This window comes from Scophthalmus maximus, chromosome 1 (genome assembly GCF_022379125.1).
Source record: "Scophthalmus maximus strain ysfricsl-2021 chromosome 1, ASM2237912v1, whole genome shotgun sequence".
In the NCBI taxonomy this organism is placed as follows: domain Eukaryota; kingdom Metazoa; phylum Chordata; class Actinopteri; order Pleuronectiformes; family Scophthalmidae; genus Scophthalmus; species Scophthalmus maximus.
In genome coordinates this window covers 18,599,040-18,621,074 of record NC_061515.1, presented here as the reverse complement: position 1 = coordinate 18,621,074, position 22,035 = coordinate 18,599,040, and the positions used below count along the sequence as shown (strand labels likewise).

At 43.2% G+C, this 22,035-nt stretch overlaps 1 protein-coding gene across 3 annotated transcripts in view; it reads left to right on the top strand.

Moving 5' to 3' along the window:
- The window catches only part of ttc28 (tetratricopeptide repeat domain 28), a 149,853-nt gene that overhangs the window by 125,551 nt on the left and 2,267 nt on the right, over positions 1–22,035 (top strand). For 2 of the 3 annotated variants that reach the window (XM_035630150.2, XM_035630167.2), the window contains 23 exons: positions 350–518; positions 619–779; positions 910–1,398; positions 2,564–2,756; positions 2,878–2,958; positions 3,323–3,575; positions 6,597–6,706; positions 8,238–8,367; positions 8,579–8,806; positions 10,754–10,934; positions 12,912–13,052; positions 13,810–13,954; positions 14,071–14,250; positions 14,406–14,980; positions 15,063–15,310; positions 17,258–17,382; positions 17,692–17,769; positions 17,868–18,027; positions 18,837–18,913; positions 19,700–19,723; positions 20,015–20,144; positions 20,660–20,767; positions 20,867–21,503. In XM_035630150.2, coding sequence (XP_035486043.1) covers positions 350–518; positions 619–779; positions 910–1,398; positions 2,564–2,756; positions 2,878–2,958; positions 3,323–3,575; positions 6,597–6,706; positions 8,238–8,367; positions 8,579–8,806; positions 10,754–10,934; positions 12,912–13,052; positions 13,810–13,954; positions 14,071–14,250; positions 14,406–14,980; positions 15,063–15,310; positions 17,258–17,382; positions 17,692–17,769; positions 17,868–18,027; positions 18,837–18,913; positions 19,700–19,723; positions 20,015–20,144; positions 20,660–20,767; positions 20,867–21,503 — 4,623 coding nt within the window. The remainder of the gene's footprint in view (positions 1–349; positions 519–618; positions 780–909; positions 1,399–2,563; positions 2,757–2,877; positions 2,959–3,322; positions 3,576–6,596; positions 6,707–8,237; positions 8,368–8,578; positions 8,807–10,753; positions 10,935–12,911; positions 13,053–13,809; positions 13,955–14,070; positions 14,251–14,405; positions 14,981–15,062; positions 15,311–17,257; positions 17,383–17,691; positions 17,770–17,867; positions 18,028–18,836; positions 18,914–19,699; positions 19,724–20,014; positions 20,145–20,659; positions 20,768–20,866; positions 21,504–22,035) is intronic. The other variant, XM_035630158.2, reaches the window with a different exon arrangement.

Sequence of the window (22,035 nt, the reverse complement as noted above, 5' to 3'; positions counted from 1 at the left end):
TTGGCAAATATATAAATTGACGGACAATGCATCTTGAATGTTTCACCTTGACTGTTAAAATATTATCACAACTGGATAGCTGGAACAAGCTCTGTTTGTACACTGCATGTGATACTGTCAGGCAAAGTGGAATATAATCGTACCTTAAAGTTTCTTGTGCTTTTAAAAATGGAAAATTGTGTATCACAAGGTTGCTGTCAAATTAACATTGCTGTGTTTACACAATGTATTTGCACAAACATTCACATATAAATGTTAACTTTATCTTTCAAGGCTTGTACCCTTATGTCACAATGTTTTCAAGTGTAAATGTCTGTGGCACGCTCTGCATTTTTCATCCATGTCTTAGGTATTATGAGCAGGACCTGGCCCTGGCTAAGGACCTCCAAGACAAATTAGCCCAGGCTAAAGCCTACTGTAACCTCGGCCTGGCCCACAAAGCACTGGGGGAGTACAACAAAGCGGAGGAGTGTCAGAGATACCTGCTCTCTCTGTCACAAGCCCTGGATAACACACAGGTCACCTACTAATGTCTGCTGTACAATGAGATTTAAAAACATATTCTTTATACAATGAGTGGCTATTAATCTGTGTCTTTGTGGTTGTATTTGTCAGCAGGCAGTTTTCAGGGCTTTCGGGAATCTTGGGGATGTGTGTGTGTGTCGCAGTGATCTTCCAGGAGCTGTGCGGTTTTACCAGCAGCAGTTAACACTGGCTCAGAAAGTCAGTGATCAGAAGATGGAAGCTGACGCCTACTCAGCACTGGGATCAGTTCACAGGTAAAACACAAAGCTTTTCAACAGTGTGATTTGTTCCGCTTTCCTTATTTCTGTTTCTCTTACCTCTCCCAAATTTCCCCCATTGTGGGACGCATAAAGGAATTTCTTAACTTTCACTCTCCCACTTTAGGCGGCTCCGGCAGCTGGATACAGCCTTGTCCTTCCATAGCCAGGAACTGACCGTCTGGAAGGATATAGGTGATCAGCAGGGGGAGTGCCGCGCCCTCGGCCACCTGGCAGCAGTGCACATGGCCCTTGGAGACTACGCTACAACCTTCCAGTGTTACGAGACCCAGCTAGGCTTGGCTCAGGGGCTCAGGGATGCCCGTCTGGAGGCCCAGGTCCACGGGAACATGGGCATCACCAAAATGAACATGGGAGTGTTTGAGGAATCGATTGGCTATTTTGAGCAGCAGCTGGCAATGCTGCAGCAGCTGAGTGGAACTGAGAGCATGATGGACAGGGGTAGGGCCTATGGGAACCTGGCAGACTGCTATGAGGCTCTGGGAGACTACGAGGAGGCTATTCAGTACTATGAGAAGTACCTGACTGTGGCTCAGAGTCTCAACCATGTCCAGGACCAGGAGAAAGCTTACAAAGGCCTCGGCAATGCACACAGGTAGGCAAAACAAATCAGAAAAACGCTTATTTGCTTTCTTGCAGAGAGTCAGATAAGAAGATTAGCACCACCCTCATATCTGTCTGTTCAAATGGAACTGAATCCACCAAGCAGGTATAAAAAGTACAATGCAAACATGGTTCAATTTGTGGTTTTACAAGGGGTTCCTTAGCCTAATTTAACTCCCAAGCTGAAGAAATGTAAAGGTAGGGACACACCAACACAACGTCAAACAACTCACACCAACAAAGACCGCTTTCTGTCTGTTTTCGTCACATAGGCCTGGCCACGTCAGGCAAAAAATTGTACCTGGAACACACCGCCAAAACTAAATTCAACAGCCATCTGTGCCTGCTTGAGAGGAAAAAACTCCGGGAGTGGTAGTTTGTATACGTCATTCAGAAAAGGAAATCAGAAATCGTTTCTCCTGTAATGTCGTACAAACGCGGCCTCTCTTGGATCATTTTGATCAGTTGATCCTCCACGTCTTCGTTCCAAACAGCCATGTCAAGGGGGTGGGTGTGTTCCCTCTTGACTCGCTTCCCTCCTCGTTTTCTTTCTTTTGTACTTCCGTTTCTCTTCTCATGCACTGATACGCTAAATCTGAACAGCCAATCAGAGTTATCTCTTTCATCAACTGACTCTGATGCCAATTCAACATGTTGAATTGGCAAATACTCAAGTTTTTCATTTGTTTATAATCATCTCATGCGAACAAATTTATGATGTGTTATTTTTTCCATTGAGTCGGTCAAAGCGTATTTCTTGCTGTTACTGTCCCATGCACTCAGACTTTTTGTTCACATTCGTGTCAATATTAATGCATTGCATTCACATATTTATGTTCTGTGCTTTCCCTATATTTTAGTTATGGTAATGAGGAGAGCGGAGTCAGTGATTTATCTCATTAAGCGCAGCCTTTTTAGATTATTTTCTTTTACTCTCCTTTTTTTGGACGATACAGATGTTGTGTTTATTACAGGGCAAAATGAAATGCCCTGTTATTATGAACCAGTTTGCTTTCTTAAATTGCTCATGTGGCTTTCTCTGAGAACAGAAAAATCCACACGCCCTTGTAAGAACAACCCAAGTGCCAAGAAACATTTTCGGTTTTCTCTCTCCCATCTTTCTACTTCATCTTTCTGTCTTACCTCTACCTTCTCAGGTCTATTGGTAGTCTCCAGCAGGCACTGGTGTGCTTTGAGAAGCGACTGGTGGTAGCTCATGAGCTGGGAGGGGAAGGAGGTGGTAAGGCTCAGGCTTATGGGGAGCTGGGCACCTTACACAGCCAGCTAGGCAACTATGAGCAGGCCCTCTCCTGCCTGGAGCACCAGCTTAACATTGCACGCACAGCAGGGGTAAGGATTTACCTGCAGGGGTTCTTGTTGCAGTTGTCTTTTTCTAGGCCTGTTGACTATGACAAATGATCTTCTTCATGAAAAGAACATCATGCACAGTAAATCATACTCTAACTATCAGGATAAATCCCTGGAAGCAGAAGCGAGCGATACCCTCGGAGGCGTTTATCAACTGATGGCAGACAACGAGACAGCGTTACAGGTGTGTGCAGATTCATTATACATCATGATTCAGTATGATTTCTATCCATCATTTAAATGAATAGCATGGCATTTTGGGGAATATGCTTATTCTTTCTCTTAGTGAGGGTTAGATGAGAAGATGGACACCACCTTCATGTCTGTATGCTGCAAGGCAGCCGTCAGTTAGCCTAGCTTAGCACAATGATTGGGGAGGGAGGAAATACCTGCAGCGACTCTAGGAAATCACTGTGCTCTGCCAAGAGATAGTCCAGCACATCCTCCTCCTCCTCCACAGATTGTCACGTTTGCTCAGTTTTTATAAATAAGAGTGTGTCCCAAAATGTCAAACTAGCCCTTTAAGTATTTAACCTCTCCTGCTCTAGTGGCACCAAAGGGCTCTGGACATTGCGGAGCAGACGAGATGTGTGAGTAGCCAGGGTCGAGCCTACGGCAACTTGGGACTGACCTATGAAGCCCTTGGGAACTATGAGCGGGCCGTGGTCTTCCAGGAGCAGCACCTGAGTGTGGCAGCACAGACCAATGATCTGATAGCTAAAACTCTGGCCTACGGGAGCCTGGGGAGGATACACCATGCACTGCAAAACTATGCACAGGCTGTGATGTACCTGCAGGAAGGTAAGAATCCTTGTTGAGGTGAGCAGCTCTATCACATGTCTCCTGTGATCATGACATAATTGTTCTTCAAGTTGGACCCACATTCGGCCACCTGGGGCAGTATGACAAGCTGTAAGAACAACAGCAACATATTACAGGGTTCCTACGCAGTATGGAAAAGTATGGAATTTGATTTTAGTAATTTCCAGGTATAGATAAGTATGGAAAAAAGAAAAGAGAGTATGAAAAAAGATGTGTTTCCAGACTGAAGTCTACAACAGACGTGAATCCAAAGATTTTAGAATATGTACCATCCGTCTCAATTTCTCTAGTCTAGTGAATCATTTTCCCACGGTCAGTCATAAACATTTCCATAGGTACACACTCTCTGTACCTGCCACTGCCACTAGGGTATTTAGAGAGGCGTAGTTCGAAAAATAGCGATGGGCGGAAGGACAGGTAGTTCCTATCAACCCTGGCATTATCAGATTATCCTGGTGATAGCTGGTTACTTTGTACTGTGTCCCCTGTTGATGATAAAATACACATTTACCCAGAATAACTGAGTTTAAATATCAATCGTTTATATGAGTATCAGTCCTAGAACATCGGAATTGGACATATCAATCAGCAAAAAACGTGACTGTGTGTGTGAAGTGCAACATAATAGCATTCAGCAGATATGGAATAAGATTATCATATTCATTTGGATTTGTGTTTGTGTCCACCTTATGAATACAATTCCAATATTCACTCCCCTTTTAACTCTGTTTTTGGTCTCTACCAACCCCTGAGGGGAAACATGCTCCACTGTGTACACCAGCTGTTCTCAGAATGTGTGTGTATGTGGGTGTTTGAGGCTTAGCAGGTTGTGGACAGTGCGTTTATCAGAGCTTTTTCTCTGAAAACAGCTGCCTACTGTGGCTGAAAGCAAAACTGATGAGTGGAGTGAATACATTTCATACTTTGTCAGATACATAAATATTGATGATAGCAGCCTTAAATATATTTTATCAAAGCCACTAAGTGTATAAATTGAAGATTGCTGCAGTGTTACTGGATCAAGTCCAGCCTTGGGTCTATTGAATGTTTTCCCATGTGTCTCTCCCCTCTTTTCTTCTCTCTAGTGTCGAATCACTAATAAATGCATAAAATGCATTAAAAAAAAACTACTTTTCTCCTCATCACAAATACAGTGCTATGTCCTTTGAAGGATGCGGCCCACAAAGGGCTGTCCTTCAGAGGATGTTAAGTCCAGGCTCAAAGTGCTCCACCTCCCCAAACTGTGTGTTGAGTGTTGAGCCTCACAGAGACTAAAACTAACTGGAATTCAGGCAAAATGTCCAAGTTTAAGAACAAGAAGTTATTAGCATTAGCTAGTTCCACAGTATGAGCTGTGACATCGTCAGGTCCTGATTGACATCTGGTACAAAGTCAGTGGAAACTGTACCTTGTGATTACATGCAATGGACTTGATACCTACAATACTTTTGGCGGCTGATAAGAACACGTTTATGCGTGGCTAGTGTTATTTCAATTTAAACCAGGGCATGAATTCTTTATTCTGTTTTCAGGGCTTGGGTAATTTTTTAGTACCAGATGGTGTAATGACAGAGGTGTTTGGTTGCACTTCTAAATTGTTCCGGCACCATTAGTCTGAGACAAATCACCTAGTGTCAAAGTGTTCTTTGCCTCCATATCATCCTTTACAAAGATGGAGCTGGGTGGTTATGGATTGATGATTATTATCATTATCAATTAATCTGCCTGCTTTTTTCTCAGTTAATCAATACTGTACTTATCTACTGTCTAATCAATCTGAAATGATTATATTTAATTCTCCCTCATGTCAGACTCCCCTTCCCTTGCACACCCACCTGGCTTCTTCCACTTCCTGCTTGGCTACAACTTGACAATTTAGCAAACTTTTGACATGTATCAGCAAACTGTCATGTCTAAAAAGTTCACCTTCCCCTGTTGTCATACATACTCTGTTTAGGGAGGCACTGGTTCCTTTGCGCAGACTTTGATCTACATGTGGGCATCTCATTTAAAGTCAAAGTTATTGAAGCCTGAGAACAGTGTAAGTTGCATTTCTAAAAACCCAGAAGAAGCATGAAAGGTATTCATGAGTCTGACACAGGCTAATAGAAGATCAGTGCTTGGGTGTTTACCCGGGAGCGTGGTTTCCTTCAGACGGCTGTTGGATTTCACTTCTTCTCTAACTACACTACTCTTTGAAACGCACACAGGGCTCTCATCCTCTCCAGTTGTAAAACTGAATACTTGTTGAAAATAATCCCATTTGAATATCCTCCCTAACGTTTCAAAAACCACGCTTTAATGTGCGCGCACTCATGCTGAGAATGAGATGGATCAAAATACAACCTAATTGTAATGGATATTTAAAATGAGTGGTGGGCTTCATTTGTGAACCCCATCAGGCTACATCGGGGCCTGGAAGACACAGCCACGGTTTGTTACTTAACTCACAGATCCTCTGGATTTTAATTGATCATTAACTGAACAGGCAACTAGGAATTTGGCTGAGAGTTGAGGTGAGGACTGATCCGAAGCCTGCCTCCAATTAACCTATGCAAACACCACAATGAAACACGGATACCAAACATCACGGAGACAGGCAGGCGGAGACAGGCAGACGGAGACAGGCAGGCCTGATGACTGACGACATTCCGCTCATTCTGAGAGCCTAATGAGAACTAAACACAGCCTGCCGTGACTGTCTGCTCTTTCATAGCAGGGGAGATAAAACATATCTGAGAAGTATTGAAGAGCAGAGTGAATGCGAGAACTTTGAATTGGCACAATAATAAGACGGGGGGCAAAGGGAAACAATGGGAGCAACGGTAGAAAAAGAGTGGCAAACGTGGGCGCCCTCGGCTCAGTGCGAGTTCGCTTCTGTGTCGGCAACAGCTGAGCATCAGAGTGCCGGGACTTTCAGAGGATTTTCAGATCGGCCTCTAGGAACAAGCATCTGATCCCCTCTGCTTTGTCTCTCTCTCTCCTCCTCCTCCTCCTCAGGTCTGCGTCTGGCAGAGCAGTTAGGTCGCAGAGAAGAAGAAGCTAAGCTACGCCACCGTCTGGGTCTGTCCCTGTGGGCCAGTGGGAACCTGGAGGAGGCACAACACCAGGTGTGTGTGTGTGTGTGTGTGTGTGTGTGTGTGTGTGTGTGTGTGACTCACAGCTTCATATCTTAACTGCTTCCTTTCAAACCTACCGCACAAGTCTAGTGTGAAGACAGGATCAGAGATGTATTGCTGTTGGGATGTTTTGGGGTTTTAGTCCCTTTTTTAGAAATGGCAACAGCTGCCTCCTTCACAGAACCACACTCCTCGACCCCGACGAGAACATTGTCTTATAGGCCGTCGCTGAGATGGCAGCACTGAGTTGTGACAGAATCTGAGTCTTGTCTGGAGCTGTATTTCTAGCCATCTGTAACAACAGGTGTCAGAGGAGGTTGCTTAAAAATTCCCAATAGAGTTACTGCCTCCAGCAGTAGTAGGCGCAAAGAACTCGAAGGTTGATCAATATAGATTATCAGTCAAATCAATTTTAACCCTTTCAAGTCTGTTAATATTTATCATTGAACATGGTTGATTAACAGTAACTTTATTTACAAGTCATCTACAGATTAACTAAAAAAAAATAGCCTTCATACCCTATTTGATTTACATCTGTCAACCATAGAACCCTCTTTGAATTTGTAATATTTTCTGTGATTCACAGACGGTCATTAGCTTTCAGTGAAAAAGCACCAAAAAGAGTTGATATAAAATCTTCACATGTAGATAAGCTTTGTTCTAGTTATATTTCCTAGATGTTTTCTGCAATATTTTGTTGTAGAAATAGTGAAACAATATATATTTTTACAAGCTTCGACTGTTTTATAATAATATTGTCAGTGATTATTACTCATATGTTTCTGATCCCGAAAGATTCAATTTGATTTAAAAATTAATTGATTTAGTTTGATATATCTTATTGCTTGTTATTATTCTCACCCCTAACTTGCAGCCATTTCAAACTTTGTCTTGTGTTTTGTCAAGTAATTTCTTATTTCATTTTTTTGCTTCTTTTCTTGTTGGTAATACATTTGCATATTCTTATGAATAGCAAATATGTTATGTATGAAAATATTTCGTATTAAATAAAAACATAAATCACGCAGTATACGCTGTTCAACACACATAAACTAAGACACCATATACAACAAAGAAAAAAAATCCTCACACAGTGTGGTTGTGATCCAGTGATCCAGATCCTACAAGGCTTTCAAAACCAACATGATTACCAGCCAGTGGTAATAACACCATCTTTGTTTGGTTATAGTTACCAACAGAGTTGACAGAGGGAAGACAGGCAGAACATTAAGCCATCTGTGCTCCCCAGTCTTCAGATTGTTGTGTATTTGGAGTGCCACCCAGTGGTTACTATTGTAACAGCTATATATGCCTTGATGTATTGAGTATGTTGTGATCTGATGCTATACAAATAAAATTGAATTGGGAAAAAAACTATGGTGATAAATGATAGAGATGTTGTATCAAACTCGCTTCAAATACACCAAAGCAAACACCTATTTGAGACTATATGACTATTTGTGTATGTGTGTCTGTGTGTGTAGCTCTATGTGTGATGTACATTTTTCTGCGTGTGTTACAGTTGTACAGAGCATCTGTGTTATTTGAGACGATTCGCCATGAGACACAGCACAGCACGGATTACAAGCTCTCGATGTTTGACCTGCAAACCAGCTCGTACCAAGCTCTCCAGCGAGTCCTTGTCAACCTAGGTAAATTAGCTGACCTCTCCTCTTGTGTTGTTATTGTGCCGTGTGAATCACATCTCACTTTCACACTCACGGTGGACTCATTATCACCTGATGACTGGGTAAATTTTCTTTTCTAAATGTGGCTTATTTTGACCCACTCTCCCAGATCTATTGCTCTATCTTCCTTGTTCACTTCCCCTTCCTGGTTTTTACATTCTGTGCTTCCACTCAGGCCGGCACGATGAGGCGCTGGCCATAGCAGAGCGAGGGCGTACACGTGCCTTTGCCGATCTTCTGGTCGAACGCCAGAAAGGAAGTCAGCATGCGGCGAGCACAGACCCTTACATCCCAGTTACTGTAGAGCACATCCTGGAGACGGTTAACGCCCAGAAGGCAATGATCCTCTACTATTCTCTGGCAGCAGGCTTTCTGTACAGCTGGCTGATATCTCCAGGAACAGGTACACACAGACACACACACACGCATACACACACACACACACACACACACACACACACACACACATACACCACATACTTTTAGTTCATTATTAAAAGGCATCTTACTCCCATGGCCATTGTGATGCTATCAAAGGCTCAATTAAATGAACCCGCAGAGACTTTAAATACATGATCATTGTGAGTGCTCCAAACACTGTGTTAAAACCTGTGTTCCTAATAAACTGCGAACTGAGCGTATTAATCATTAGAAAGCAATAGATTGTGGGTAATTCCACTAACAAAGTTTTCAGGCTGATAAACGTTGTGCAGAAAGGGTCAATGGTGTTTCAAGGAACTGATTTCAGGGCGACTGGAAGCTTTAAAAAATATATAATTAACATATCAACAATATTCTCAGTATAAACTTTATTGCTCACAGGTTTTTCGGGTTGCCCATTATATCAGTCCTGCAGGGATCTGTTGCAACTTTGGCATTTAGCATCTTTCAACATTGTTTTACAATTAGCATTTTTCAGTGATCCTCCAACATCCTCAGTCAAAGCATGGATTCTGAGTGAATCCTCCCAGTGGCCCAACTCCACCACTGTCTTTCACAGTGGCATTGCCTCGCTCCAAAATAGTTGGTTAGGATAAATATACACAAAGTTATGAATGTGTTTAAAGGTCACTTTGTCATTGACTGCACATAGCAACATCTTGGTTTGACTGCTGGTCATGTCCAACTGGGATACTTGGGCTCCCTTCATATGGAACTCCTGAGCTTGTGATTACGGAATAGGAAGTCCTGTGCGGGGTATGCTTGGCATTCCAAGTGGTTAAGTCCAGAGAACACCGCAGCTAGGCAACAGCAACATGGATCCCAAAGGCGTTAACAATTCAGCAAGCTAGCAGGTGGTTAATGTATTGTAGGAGATACAAAGGCACACTGTCAGAAGGAAAAGACGAGGTTGCTGGGAATATCAACATTTTCAAAGACAAACTCTATATGATTCGAATTAATTCATAATAACTTATCATCCAATAAATAATGTACTTCCCTTGCCTTGGCTATTTCTCAAAACATCAGAAATCCATGTCACAAGTCATGAACTCAGAGCTTTCAGAAATTCCATGGTCAGAGGTCATTAATACCACAAGAGGGGGGCATCAATATGGACTCTCCTCATGATGACATTTACTCATTCTCATCAGTGGATTAACCCTTTGATATTTGACTCTCGTATTCTGATTGCCATGACATTTGAGGACATTTAAAAGAATTCACTCTTGGATTTTAATCACTTTGTGACTTAAATGACTGCATGGCCTTTTCTCTCAGGCCAACTTCATATTTGCAACCCCATCAAGGGTTTATTCCGCCCATCACATCTATATTGGGGATTGTAAAAAAAAACACTGCAGCCTCTAAGACCAGTAGCTACAAGGGTATAATACTTTCATCTGTGTTAAACATTAAGATGTTTTAGAGCAACCACTTCTCACACCCACAATAATCCTTGCAGCAGTTATTTTACAGTGAAAACACACACACACACACACACACACACACACACGTTTGTACTTCTATCACGAGGACACTTTTTGGTATAATGCATTCCCTAGCCCCTTACCCTAACCTTAACCATCACAACTAAATGCCTATCCCCAACCCTAACCCTAACCTAAACCCAATTTTAACCCTAACCCTAACCCTAAAACCAGGTCTTAACCCTCAAACAGCCCTTTGAAGGTGCGTCAGAAGCTGGGGACTAGCCAAAATGTCCTCCCTTCCCCAAAATGTCCTCGAATATATCTGTACGAGTACACCCCTCCCAACACACACACACAGACACACACACACACACACCTAGCCTTAAAGAACTTTGTTCCCAGTATACCCTTTCTCATGCAAACACACACATACAGTACAGTGTGAACCGATTCCCTCATGTTATTCACCACAACAGGTATTGTGAAGTTTAATGAGGTGTATCTTGGAGAGCCCGGAGCGGAGGAGTCTGAGCTCCAGGATGGTGTCGGTGGGAGCCCACAGGGTGGAGGAGGAGGAGCAGGTGCATTTCCTTTGTCGCTAGACCAGCACATCTACAACACCAGAGAGGCTCTGGGGGTGGACAGCCATTACAGCAGGTAGATACTGTCAACTGTCAGAAGAGAAACATTTTGCCAGCACATTTTCACACTCATTTTGTAGACTGGCTCTAGACTATTCGTCTGGCGCCACCAGCAGGTTGTAATATTCACTTATCCAGTATTAATTCTAATGATTTGGAACAAATTTGTTGCCAGAGGGTGAATCTACTGTTTCTGGTGATCCCTATTTTACATATAAATGTCAGTTACTTAATTGGATGGATTCCTACAAAATTTGGTACAGACATTCATCTTGTCATAAGTTTGATGATCCTCCGACCTTTTGTCCGGAGCCATCAATTCGTCAAATATGCTGCTAATTTAAAAATAATGATGCTTCCCTCAGCCTGAGCTGTACTGTGTGTGTACTCTTAAACATTATACCTCCTAAATATCAGCATGTTAGCATTAGTACAGCCTCACAGAGGATCAAGCATGACTGCAGAGTCTAAATCCCATGTCTCATTGTTGTACATCGGCAGTCATTAGAACACTCGGGGGGAGGGGGAGGGGGTGAAAGGGAGTAAAGCAAAATAGAGGGAGCTGCACTCTATTTGTCGTCTGTCTTCCTTTTATCCTGCTCTCGCCTGCCATATTTCCTTTGCCCGCAATTATCCTGCCCACAACTTCAGCCCTTGTTTGGTGCAACTGGACAATCTTGTAAATCACTACCATGTGTTTGTGTCAGCAAATGTTCCCCCCTCACAAACTGCATCTCAACTTTCTGTGAAAACCACTGCAGCCCAGTTACTGCAGCCAGCAGTGATCATTGTGTTTGTCACGTGTGTGTGTGTGTGTGTGTGTGTGTGTGTGTGTGTGTGTGTGTGTGTGTGTGTGTGTGTGTGTGTGTGTGTGTGTGTGTGTGTGTGTGTGTGTGTGTGTGTGTGTGTGTGAAAGCTGTGGCGAGCCCGGAGCCTCCTTCCATGTATACGTGATGATCATGAATCCTGCTCATCCACAGCATCAAATGTATTTGCAAACATGCGGCATTTAAACGCTTTCCAAACCCACCAGTCGGCTTTTACTGCCCTCTGACATGGAACCAGGTGACAGAAATTGCTATTTTGACACAGATCAAATCTCCCTTAGTGTGTGAAAAGTGCAGCCAAAGTATTCCATAAAAAGTAATGACGTTTGCTCATGGAAAATTGAGGGCGTGCCATCAGTCCAGTACAAAAGGCTCTAATGCCCTTTTTTTTAAATTTATGTAAAAAATTCATTATTCTCTTACTGAGGTGTCACACAGTAAGCACTAGGTTGGCAATAGACTGCAATGTTAAAAATCACTTACTATCTCACAAGCAATATCATTGCTTTACCTTCCTTGTACCTGTTTTTTCTGCATCCTGCTTCACCTCCAAAATTAAAAATGTTTCCTGAAAGCCTCACTGATGTTTAAAGGCAGTGAATGTTACTTGTGAAGTAAGCATGAAGGAAATGTGTAAAAAAAAATTATGCTAGTGTTAGTTTGTCTACTATAGAAACATAGCAGTGCAAAATGGCGGACTCCATAGTACAGGACCCGCTCCCCATGTAGAAATAAGAGGCTCATTCTAAGCGGAAGACAACACAACAAGTCTTCTTTTCCAGTGATTATACAGTACACAAAACATAATCTTTATAAATGTTATGTATAATTTCTGCTGATATATATCCATAAATCCTACACACTGGACCTTAAATGTTCAAATTTGAATGCGTCATCCGAGCCAAGTTCATAAAAGGGAGTGACCACAGGTGATAAAGGAAACACACTGGCGAAGGAGTTAGTGTGTACAGTAGGTCTTTAAGAACATAGAGTAGTTGGTATTAACTGTAAACTGACTTTTTTTTAGCTAGGTGTGCAGAGTGTATTGTTGTTTCTCGACGTGCCACAAAATGAACTTGTTGTTACTTCTGAACACAGCATTACTGTAAGTGCTATGATTACTGCTGTAACAATGCAGTATGCCTGCATCACCGTCTGCTCCCCAGAGGTTGTTCCAGCAGCGAGACCGAGAGCGAGATGGGGGATCTGTTAGAGCAGCAGTTTGAGGAGCTGAACAACAAGCTCACCTCAGCCACCGACCCCACAGGCTACCTCCGCATGGTGTCCAGAAACAACCTCTTCAACAGGTTTGTTTGGGGGGTTTTAGGTTCAATTGGTTTTATTGGCGCCAGCAGCAGGGCTCCATTGGATGGCTGTGTTTGGCCAATTGGCCAGTCCACTATTTTCATCAGACTTAAAAATCAACTGAATTATTTTGAAATTAAATATCTATATATAAAGGCTATTGGATGGATTTCCATGACATTTTGAAAAGACATTCCTCTGCCGCTGGCCTGAAGTCGACATTTGCTGTTTTAATTTGAGTTTCTCAGCAACTTTTGGATGGATGTGCATGTAGCCTAGTACAGAATATTGTTGTTCCCCTCAGGAGGAATTGCAGCCAGAAGGGGCAGTAAGCCATTTTAATCCAATACATTTTTTGTAAAAATCTGTAACTATTTCCTCACGGTCCACTATTGTTGGTTCTGTGAGTCCAGGCTCTGTAAATTGAAAACAAACAAAAAAATGCTGCGGACCGCACCACACAACACTGTGTGCACAGTTTGGTAATATCACTCCCAGGCACCTTAAGAGATGTGCTAGCCAATGATGCTACGACTCAGTGGTTTTGGCCTAGTGGTTAGCGCGTCGGTCTCCCATACCCGAGGCTGCGGGTTTGAGGCCCGGTCAGTGCAGGAAAATCTTCAACAACAACGAACAGAGAGACAAGCTTTCTCCAAAATCACTTACTGCCCCTTTAATTAAACCCTATAGTTTCAGCAGTGTCATGAGATCAAACGTTTAATTCGTGCACTACTGTGGTTTATGTCTGCCGATTTGCAGAAGCTGTCAAAGCATGACGAGCCTGTACAGTGCCACTGTATCTCCAGTGAAAGACAGCTTATCCTCTCTTCCTTTTCGACCAAGCAACATCAGCAAACCTCCTCTGCGAGCCCTTTATGACTTACTCATAGCACCAATGGAAGGGGTATGTACAGTACCGCATGCTTGTGTCCTGGAAAATATCTCCTTTTATGCTTCAATAAAGAGCATATTAGTGTGGCTTTTCTTAAACGTGATCTTTTTGTCCTCTTTTCTCTCCAGGGCCTGATGCACAACAGTGGTCCCGTGGGCAGACACAGACAGCTCGTATTGGTGTTGGAGGGAGAATTGTACCTGATCCCATTTGCCTTGCTCAAAGGCAGCTCCTCAAATGAGTACCTGTATGAAAGGTTCAGTCTCATTTCTGTACCGTCTTTAGCCAGCCTGGGAACCACCATCAAGGTAAGTGAATCATACTAATGATTGTGGTTGTCCCTCTTAGTCTTTAAAAATACACATAAATTGAGATTTATTTAAAATATTCTTGTTAATCTTTGCTCCTCAAACTATGGCAAAATCGAAACAATATCTGATCTGAATCTGTGTTCTACCCACAGCATCATCATCGCCGCGGTGGCCCCTCCCTTTGCACAGATGGCGGCTCGGTGGCTGCAGTGGTTGGAGCTCCTCGCCTGCCCTCCAGTGTGATGGACCGCTGGTTGTGGGGGCCCCTTCCCTCAGCCCAAGATGAAGCTCTCTGGCTGGGGGAACAGCTCGGTTGTCATCCACTAACTGGAGCAAATGCCACAAGGGAGCGCTTGCTCGCAGCTCTGAGTCAGGCGGAGTGCGTTCACTTTGCGACTCACATATCCTGGAAGCTCGCTGCCTTGGTCCTCGCCCCCAGCCCAGAGTATACTGGGGGAGAGGGCCCAGGAAGCCGACCCAAGGAGAAATCCCCATGTGGTGCGTCGACCTCAGGCGAGCTTGAGGATCGGGATGGGGAGGTCAAAGGGTCGTTTTTAAAGAGCCACAGCAGCCCGGAGAGACTCAGGGGAGCAGAGGAAGTGAGTGAGGATGGGGACAGTGTGTGTGATGTAGAGAGTGTGTGTGACAGTCCACCACTTCACGACTTCCTCCTCACTGCTGCTGACATACTGGGTCTGTGCTTAACTGTCAAACTGGTGGTTCTGAGGTAAAACCCTTCACCGATTCAACATTTTAAAGTCTGTTTGGTTTAACAGGTCACCTCAGTCCTTATTCCTTTGTCACCTCAGGTTATACCCAGAGTCCAGCAGCAGGGTGACTGCTGACGGGGTGGTGGGTCTGACCCGGGCCTTCTTGGCTGCAGGTGTCCAGTGTGTGTGTGTCTCCTTGTGGCCTGTGCCAATAGCTGCCTCCAAGCTGTTCACACACACCTTCTACACAGCCCTTCTCAACGGCACCAAAGCCAGTGCTGCTCTGACAGAGGCCATGAAGACACTGCAGAGCAGCAAGCACTTCTCACACCCCTCCAACTGGGCGGGTGAGTAAACCACCGTTGACACACACACACTCAAGGTCCACTCACTAGCTTCCAGTAATATCTCAGTTTTCATAAGCCAATGGAGTTTGATCAGTTTTCATCGTGTTACTTAAAGAACTCCTCCAGTCACGTTTTAAAGTATGTAAAAATGATCTGCTATGCCCAATATTTTGTTTAACATTGTTTACCCCCAAAAATTTGAAAATGGGGCTGTTAACCATCCACTCTCTCTCTCCCTCATTGAAGAATTCTGAGATTATGAATATTCATGATATGCAAAAAACACAGGCCGTGCGCCCCGCTCACCACAGCTGTTCACGCTAGCTTGACATTGGAAGAATGTGCGAACCAAAGTGACTAGCGACAACATCAGCCGGATTCAGCCCTAAAACTTTCCTGAACTGTGAATGCTCACGCTAACTGTCTGCTGACACACCTGCTGTCCTCTCGTGGATGCACTGCCACTGCCTGCACTGGAAGTTCCGGTTTCTTTCCCTATATTTGCATATTCAACAGTGATTGTTTTTCTGTATTTGTGACTGAAATTTAGCTTTCCAAGGATTCGTTTTAATTCCAAATTGCAGAGAAATCACAGAAATCTCCTTCTCCAGGAGAGGAATGTGAAAACACCTCCATAGTAACAAAATTTGCTGGGATACAAGTCCCTGTAGTCAATGTCAGACATTTTAGAGGACAGAAACAGAAGAAAAACACTTTTTTGAATGGAGGGGGACTTTAAGAATTGGACCTCTGGACCAGGTCGAGGAAGGTTCAGGACTAGGAATGAGAATATTGGAGGGACCGCTCAGGTTTGGAGGCTTGGAGACAAAGCACACAAGGTGATATTGATATAGTTTTATCTGTGTGGAGGAGATTGATGGGGTACTGGGAGACGGATGCTGAGGCAGGAGCTGCCAGGCAAGTGGAAAAAGAGATGGTTTATGGATGTGTGTGAGAGAGGACAGGAAGGTGGTTGATGCAGGAAGATCAGAAGAAGAAGGAGGAGGAGACTGTATATAACTGTGCGGCATGGTGCAGAGCATTTAAGATGTCAGAGCTATTTGATTTTGTATATTTAAAAACGCAAAGCTATTAAGGGAATAGTCGTGGATATTGAATGGTGTTAACAGTAGCCAGTATGTGCGTCATTAGGCCAAGTTGACAGTAAGTAGCAGCTCTACTTGGAAAGTCCTGATGACGGCCTGCTCTGTGTTGTCGAGGATTTCTCACCACCATTTTCACCGCCTGTGGATTTGACCAATGAATCAGTGAGGTCCAGAAATGTTGGGATGTCCAAGTGAGGGGGTCATATGATGCCCCAAACCAGGCTTTAGCAAGTCAACCTCATGTCAAGGTGAACTTTCCTTTAATGTTCAGTTGAAAACAGGAGGAGCAAATTGGCAAGCAAGGACAGAATATGGAACAGTACGTTTCACATTTATTGTGTCCCTTTTATAATTTTTTTTAAAACATGTGAAGGGAAAATAGTTATGAAAGGACATGTGACAGTCTACGTCTGGAAAAATGTCTGCAAAACAAATTAATTTGCTCACATAACGTGTTTTTTGATCATATGCAAGAGAGGGTACTGGAGGTTCTTTTCGGCACTGACTCACGAAGACATGGTTTGAGTTATGAACAGTTGTTAACTTTAATTTATTTTCTCTGGCTCCTCCCAGCTACTCTCATTAATTTTTTTTGCCCAAATCACAGTTGGTAGATTGAAGCATCATTACTTTGGATGACATCATGAACTCTTTAAATATACCACATAGACTCTTTATATACATGTTTGTCCCATCCACTAACATAGGGGAGGCAACGTTTACGACAAATACTGCCAGCCACCGGGGGGGGGACTTGAGATATTTTGGCTTCACTTTCGGGAGCTGTCATGTCATCCATCATTATATATAGTCTATGATACACCAGTGTATTTTCTTTCAGGTTACATGTTGATTGGAAACGATGTGAAGCTGAACAGCCCCATGTCGCTGGTGGGCCAAGCCCTGGCAGAGATCCTGCAGTATCCTGAGAGGGCCAGGGATGCCCTCAGAGTGCTGTTACACTTGGTGAGACCCCACCACACTTTCGAAAATGTACCTATACTAGCCTCTGATTCTTTTTTAAAATCTCCTTCAATCTTTTTTACTGCAAACTGAAAAAAAATCTCTATCACAAATATCTATATAAATCTGGTATGGCATATGCCATGCTATATCTGCAGACCTCCATCAGAGCATGCTGCTGTGAGGTAACGCTCTGAAATCCCCAAATGGTATATTGTAAATTGTAGCTCCAGGCACATTAACCCATATCAGAACATCCCTCAGTGATTAATTACAATGGACAACTGTACCTCGTTGTCTCTCTCTCTACAGGTTGAGAAGTCATTGCAGCGCATTCAGAGTGGCCAGTGTAACCCAATGTACACATCGCAGCAGAGCGTCGAGAATAAGGTCTGAGTGTTGTGGGTCCTTCCCTCTCTTTGGCTTTAAATGTCAGTCTGTCTTCTCTGCTCATGTCCGTGTGTTTCCTCTCCTCTGGGTTGCTGTAGGTCGGCGGGGTGCCCGGGTGGCAGGCCCTCCTGTCTGCGGTGGGTTTCCGTTTGGACTTCTCTGGTAGCGGCGCAGGTCTCCCTGCGGCAGTCTTCTTTCCCACGTCAGACCCTGGGGACCGGCTACAACAGTGCAGCACCACTTTACAGTCTCTTCTTGGTACAGCAGCTTGTCCATTATTCCCCAAAAAAAGTATCACGTGTCAATCTCACTGATAGAATAACAACTTGTTTTTCCCTTCAGGATCTAGAATTCAAAAACTGTGAGCAGTCAGATATGAAATGATATTCTATTTGTGTTTATTAGTTCAACTAGAGAATAATTCTAACTTTCATAAAATGTGTACTTAGAAAATCTGCCAGCAGAGGCCACTTATTCAGCAAAATATGTATTCAATGGATCTGATGACAAACACAACACTGATGTTAAACCAGTTAAACCGACAACCAATGGATGAGTTGTAAAATGCTACACCTGATCATATTAGTTATATAAGTTAAGTCACATTTATTTGTGAAGCAAAATAAAAGGGTATAAAAGTGAATAAAAAACAACTAAACATGTTGGTCTACAGTTTAAACTTAAATTCATATATATATAGCACAACACGTAAAATTAGGAAAAAAACCGGATTGGAAAGGGGGCAAAGAAGACATGTTTTAAAAGAAGCATATACTGAAACCTGTACTTTATACAATGCAGGGCTGCAAGTGAGATGAGTGATTCAGGTGAGATGCTTTCTTTCTTCTGGGGCTGGTTAGCAGCCTAGCGGCAGCATTCTGCACGTGCTGCAAGCAGTACAGGGATGACTGGCTAACAGAGGGCATTGTAATAATCCATCTGCGATGAGATTAGGGCATTTAAAACACACCTCAAGGTCAATAACAATACTAAATGTAACTTGAAATAAACAGCTCATCATTAAGATATTTAATCTCTGCTTGATTAACTTCCCTTCCCATCCTTAGGTCTTACTCCTCCAGCTCTGCAGGCTCTATGTAAATTGGTCACAACGTCTGAGGCCGGAGAGCAGCTCATTCACAAGGTACTGCAGCGTCATGCCACTGGTGGAAGAACTAAGACCCTTTACTTGAATAGTAGTAGCAATTAACAATGTAAAAATGCTCCATTATGAGTGAGAGTCCTGCATCAAGAGTCCTGTTAAAGGAAAAGTTATCAGCAAAATATAGGTACAGTATCAAAAAGTGAAGGTACTCATTCTGCAGTAAAAAAAATTCCCCCTGGAACTGATACATTTCATTATATATGTGACATTGTTAGGTTGTTCATACTGATGGAGCGTTTTACTGCTGGAGCTGGTTTCAACTACAGAGGTTCCCAACCTAGGGGTCGGCTGCCTCCAAAGGGTCACCAGACTCACTTGAGGGGTCATGATGATGATTAATGTGAGAGGAAAGACGAAAAAACAAAAAGCTCTGATACACAAATTCAACGACTGATCATTTCTTGTTTGTATTGAAGAATTTTTTTCTTCTGTCTAGGACTCAGACAGTTATTTAATTGAAAGAGAAATTTCAAGGAGAAAAGTAGTGGAGTCGATGTATAAAGGTGCATAAACTGTAGTAAAGACGATATTCAGCACTGAACTCTCCTTCGCAACTTGTAGTCATTCATTCACAATTGAAATATATCCACCTTTTTACAGTGTGTCTTAGTGACAAGAACCTTACAGGTCATAGTTATAGCCATCCGTATCATACGGGTATCACCAGATGCCATCATCATAAGCAAGTCATTATAATGGCAACATTTAAGTAGGATTTAACCACTGAAGTTCTGTTTCCTCTTCTCTCATACACACGTCACAAAGGCGGTTAAAAGCATGGTGGGAATGGTAAGTGTTCCGCTATGACATCACTTACTTGAACTCAAAGGAACTGTTTGGACTGGTCAAATCAGGCACACAAAAATAAGAACACTACATTTCCAGCTAATGTTTTATTTGTAAGATCTTTGTGATGTGGGTGCCTTTATGAGAATTGTTAAGACTTGAGTAATGTCATTAAATAAAATTCCCTGTAGAATCCCTGCTGAACATTGAATCATCCATTTGTTGGAGATCTCCTCTGTTTTCTCTCTCTCTCACTCTTCCTTCTAAACATAATATCTTCTTTCTTCTCCAAAGCTTCACCAGGTGTTGGTGCAGTTACAATCCGGGGACAAAGAGCAGGACTTTTCGCTGGCTCCCATTCAAGTGACGATAAGTGTGCAGCTCTGGAGGCTCCCGGGCTGCCACGAGTTTCTGGCTGCACTCGGTGAGTCAGTAATACAATACACTAAACTACACTTTCATTTCTTTCTGATTTGCTATCATTAATTCACTTCATTAGTTGTGTCATTACTGGGCTCATATCCCCCCCAGTTTATTCACCTAACATCCAAATTACTCATCTTTCATCAGGAAGGCCCCTGCAATTAATACTACTATTTTTTAAACTTAGTTTAAAATGTTTGCCTTTTGAGATACAAAATGTGATACACAACATTTTGGTGTTGTAGCAGGTTAAGTCACTGCAAGTATGACCTAATCCATATCCTGTTGTTCAGCCTTTTATAAGCTTGTGTTTACAATCATGTGTTGTTTATTAAAACTTAGAATTTAGTAAAATCTTTATCTCCAAAGTCCATACAGCTATCTAATAAATGTGGAGTGAAAAGCACTTTATTTTCCACTAGATGTTGTGGAATAGAAGTAACAAAGTTGAGCACAAGTACCTCAAAATGTACTCAAGTACTTGAGTTACTTTCCTCCACTCACCCTCTCTCTCAGGCTTCGATCTTTGTGAGGTGGGTCAGGAGGAGGTCGTGCTGAAGACTGGAAAACAGGCCAGCAGACGCATCATGCATTTTGCCCTTCAGTCTCTTCTGGCACTGTTTGGTGAGAATGATCCATCCAGTTTTTTCTAAACCAAAATTCAACTGAATCTTTCTATTGATTCCAACCTAATACTTTAAGTAATTCCCTGTCTTATTTCAGACTCAACAGAGCTTCCCAAGAGACTGAGCATGGACAGTTCTTCCTCCCTGGAATCCCTGTCGTCCTCCCAGTCAACCTCCCAGCCTCACTCTTTACCCCTCTCGTTCGGTTGCTACCCACCTCAGCCCTCCTTCCTGCCCCCAGTCTGCCCAGACAACCTCTCTTGCGATGCAATCTCTGTCTACAGCCTTAGCTCCCTTGCGTCCTCTCTCAGTTTCCTGTCTCGTCCTGAGCCAGCAGGAAGTGACATCATCAGCCAGCGCTTGCACCAACAGGAGCCGGACAAACCTCGCGGTGGGGCAGGCCTCTACACCTCGCTTCGCCGTTCAGGTGGCCTGTCAAGATGTCGCCACACCAATCACGAAGGAGTAGGTGGAGAAGGGGAGGACGAGGAGTATGAGGGTTTCTCCATTATAAGCAGTGAGCCGATAGGACGAGGAGGGAGGGACTGTGACACACTGCCACTACCTGCAGGACACAGACATGGCAGAGGCGGTGCTGGGAGAGGATCTAATGGGGGTCATGGGTATCCAATAACAATATCCTCCAAGGGAAGCATCAGCACACCTACATCTCCCATGAAAGCTCCACCACTGCCCCCAACTGTTTCATCCAGCCCCAAGCTCAGACAGGGAATGTGAGTCCAAAGCTCTTTGTTTAGTGTAAAAGATTGAATTATTGTGGTCCAGTCTAAAATGAACCGAATGGAGATACAAAGTCGGACAACGCACTAGGAATTCTTCCAGCTAAAAATGATGGTCCACAATCAAATATATCAACAACTGTTGGATAGATTGCAATAAAATTTGGTGCATACATTTTCCAGTGGGGAGGAATCCCTCTGAATTGTCATCTGCCACCACTGACAGTTTGACATATGTAGTTCTGAGTGAAATGTCTCCACAACAATTGAATGGTTTGCCATGAAATTGGTTACGGATATTGATGTCTTCCTCAAGATGGAATTGAACAACTAATGCCTCTAGTCTTCCTCTAGAGCCGTCATCAGGTCAAATTTTGATTTGATAATTTGATCAATTTTGATTTTAAATTTGATCGACAAGAAATACCTGCAGAACATTATCCTACTTGACAGCTTGCTTGTAGCCTTCGATCAGTGTAACGCAGCCTGTCAGAACCACTAGCCTGGCTGTAGCCCCTTGTCTTGT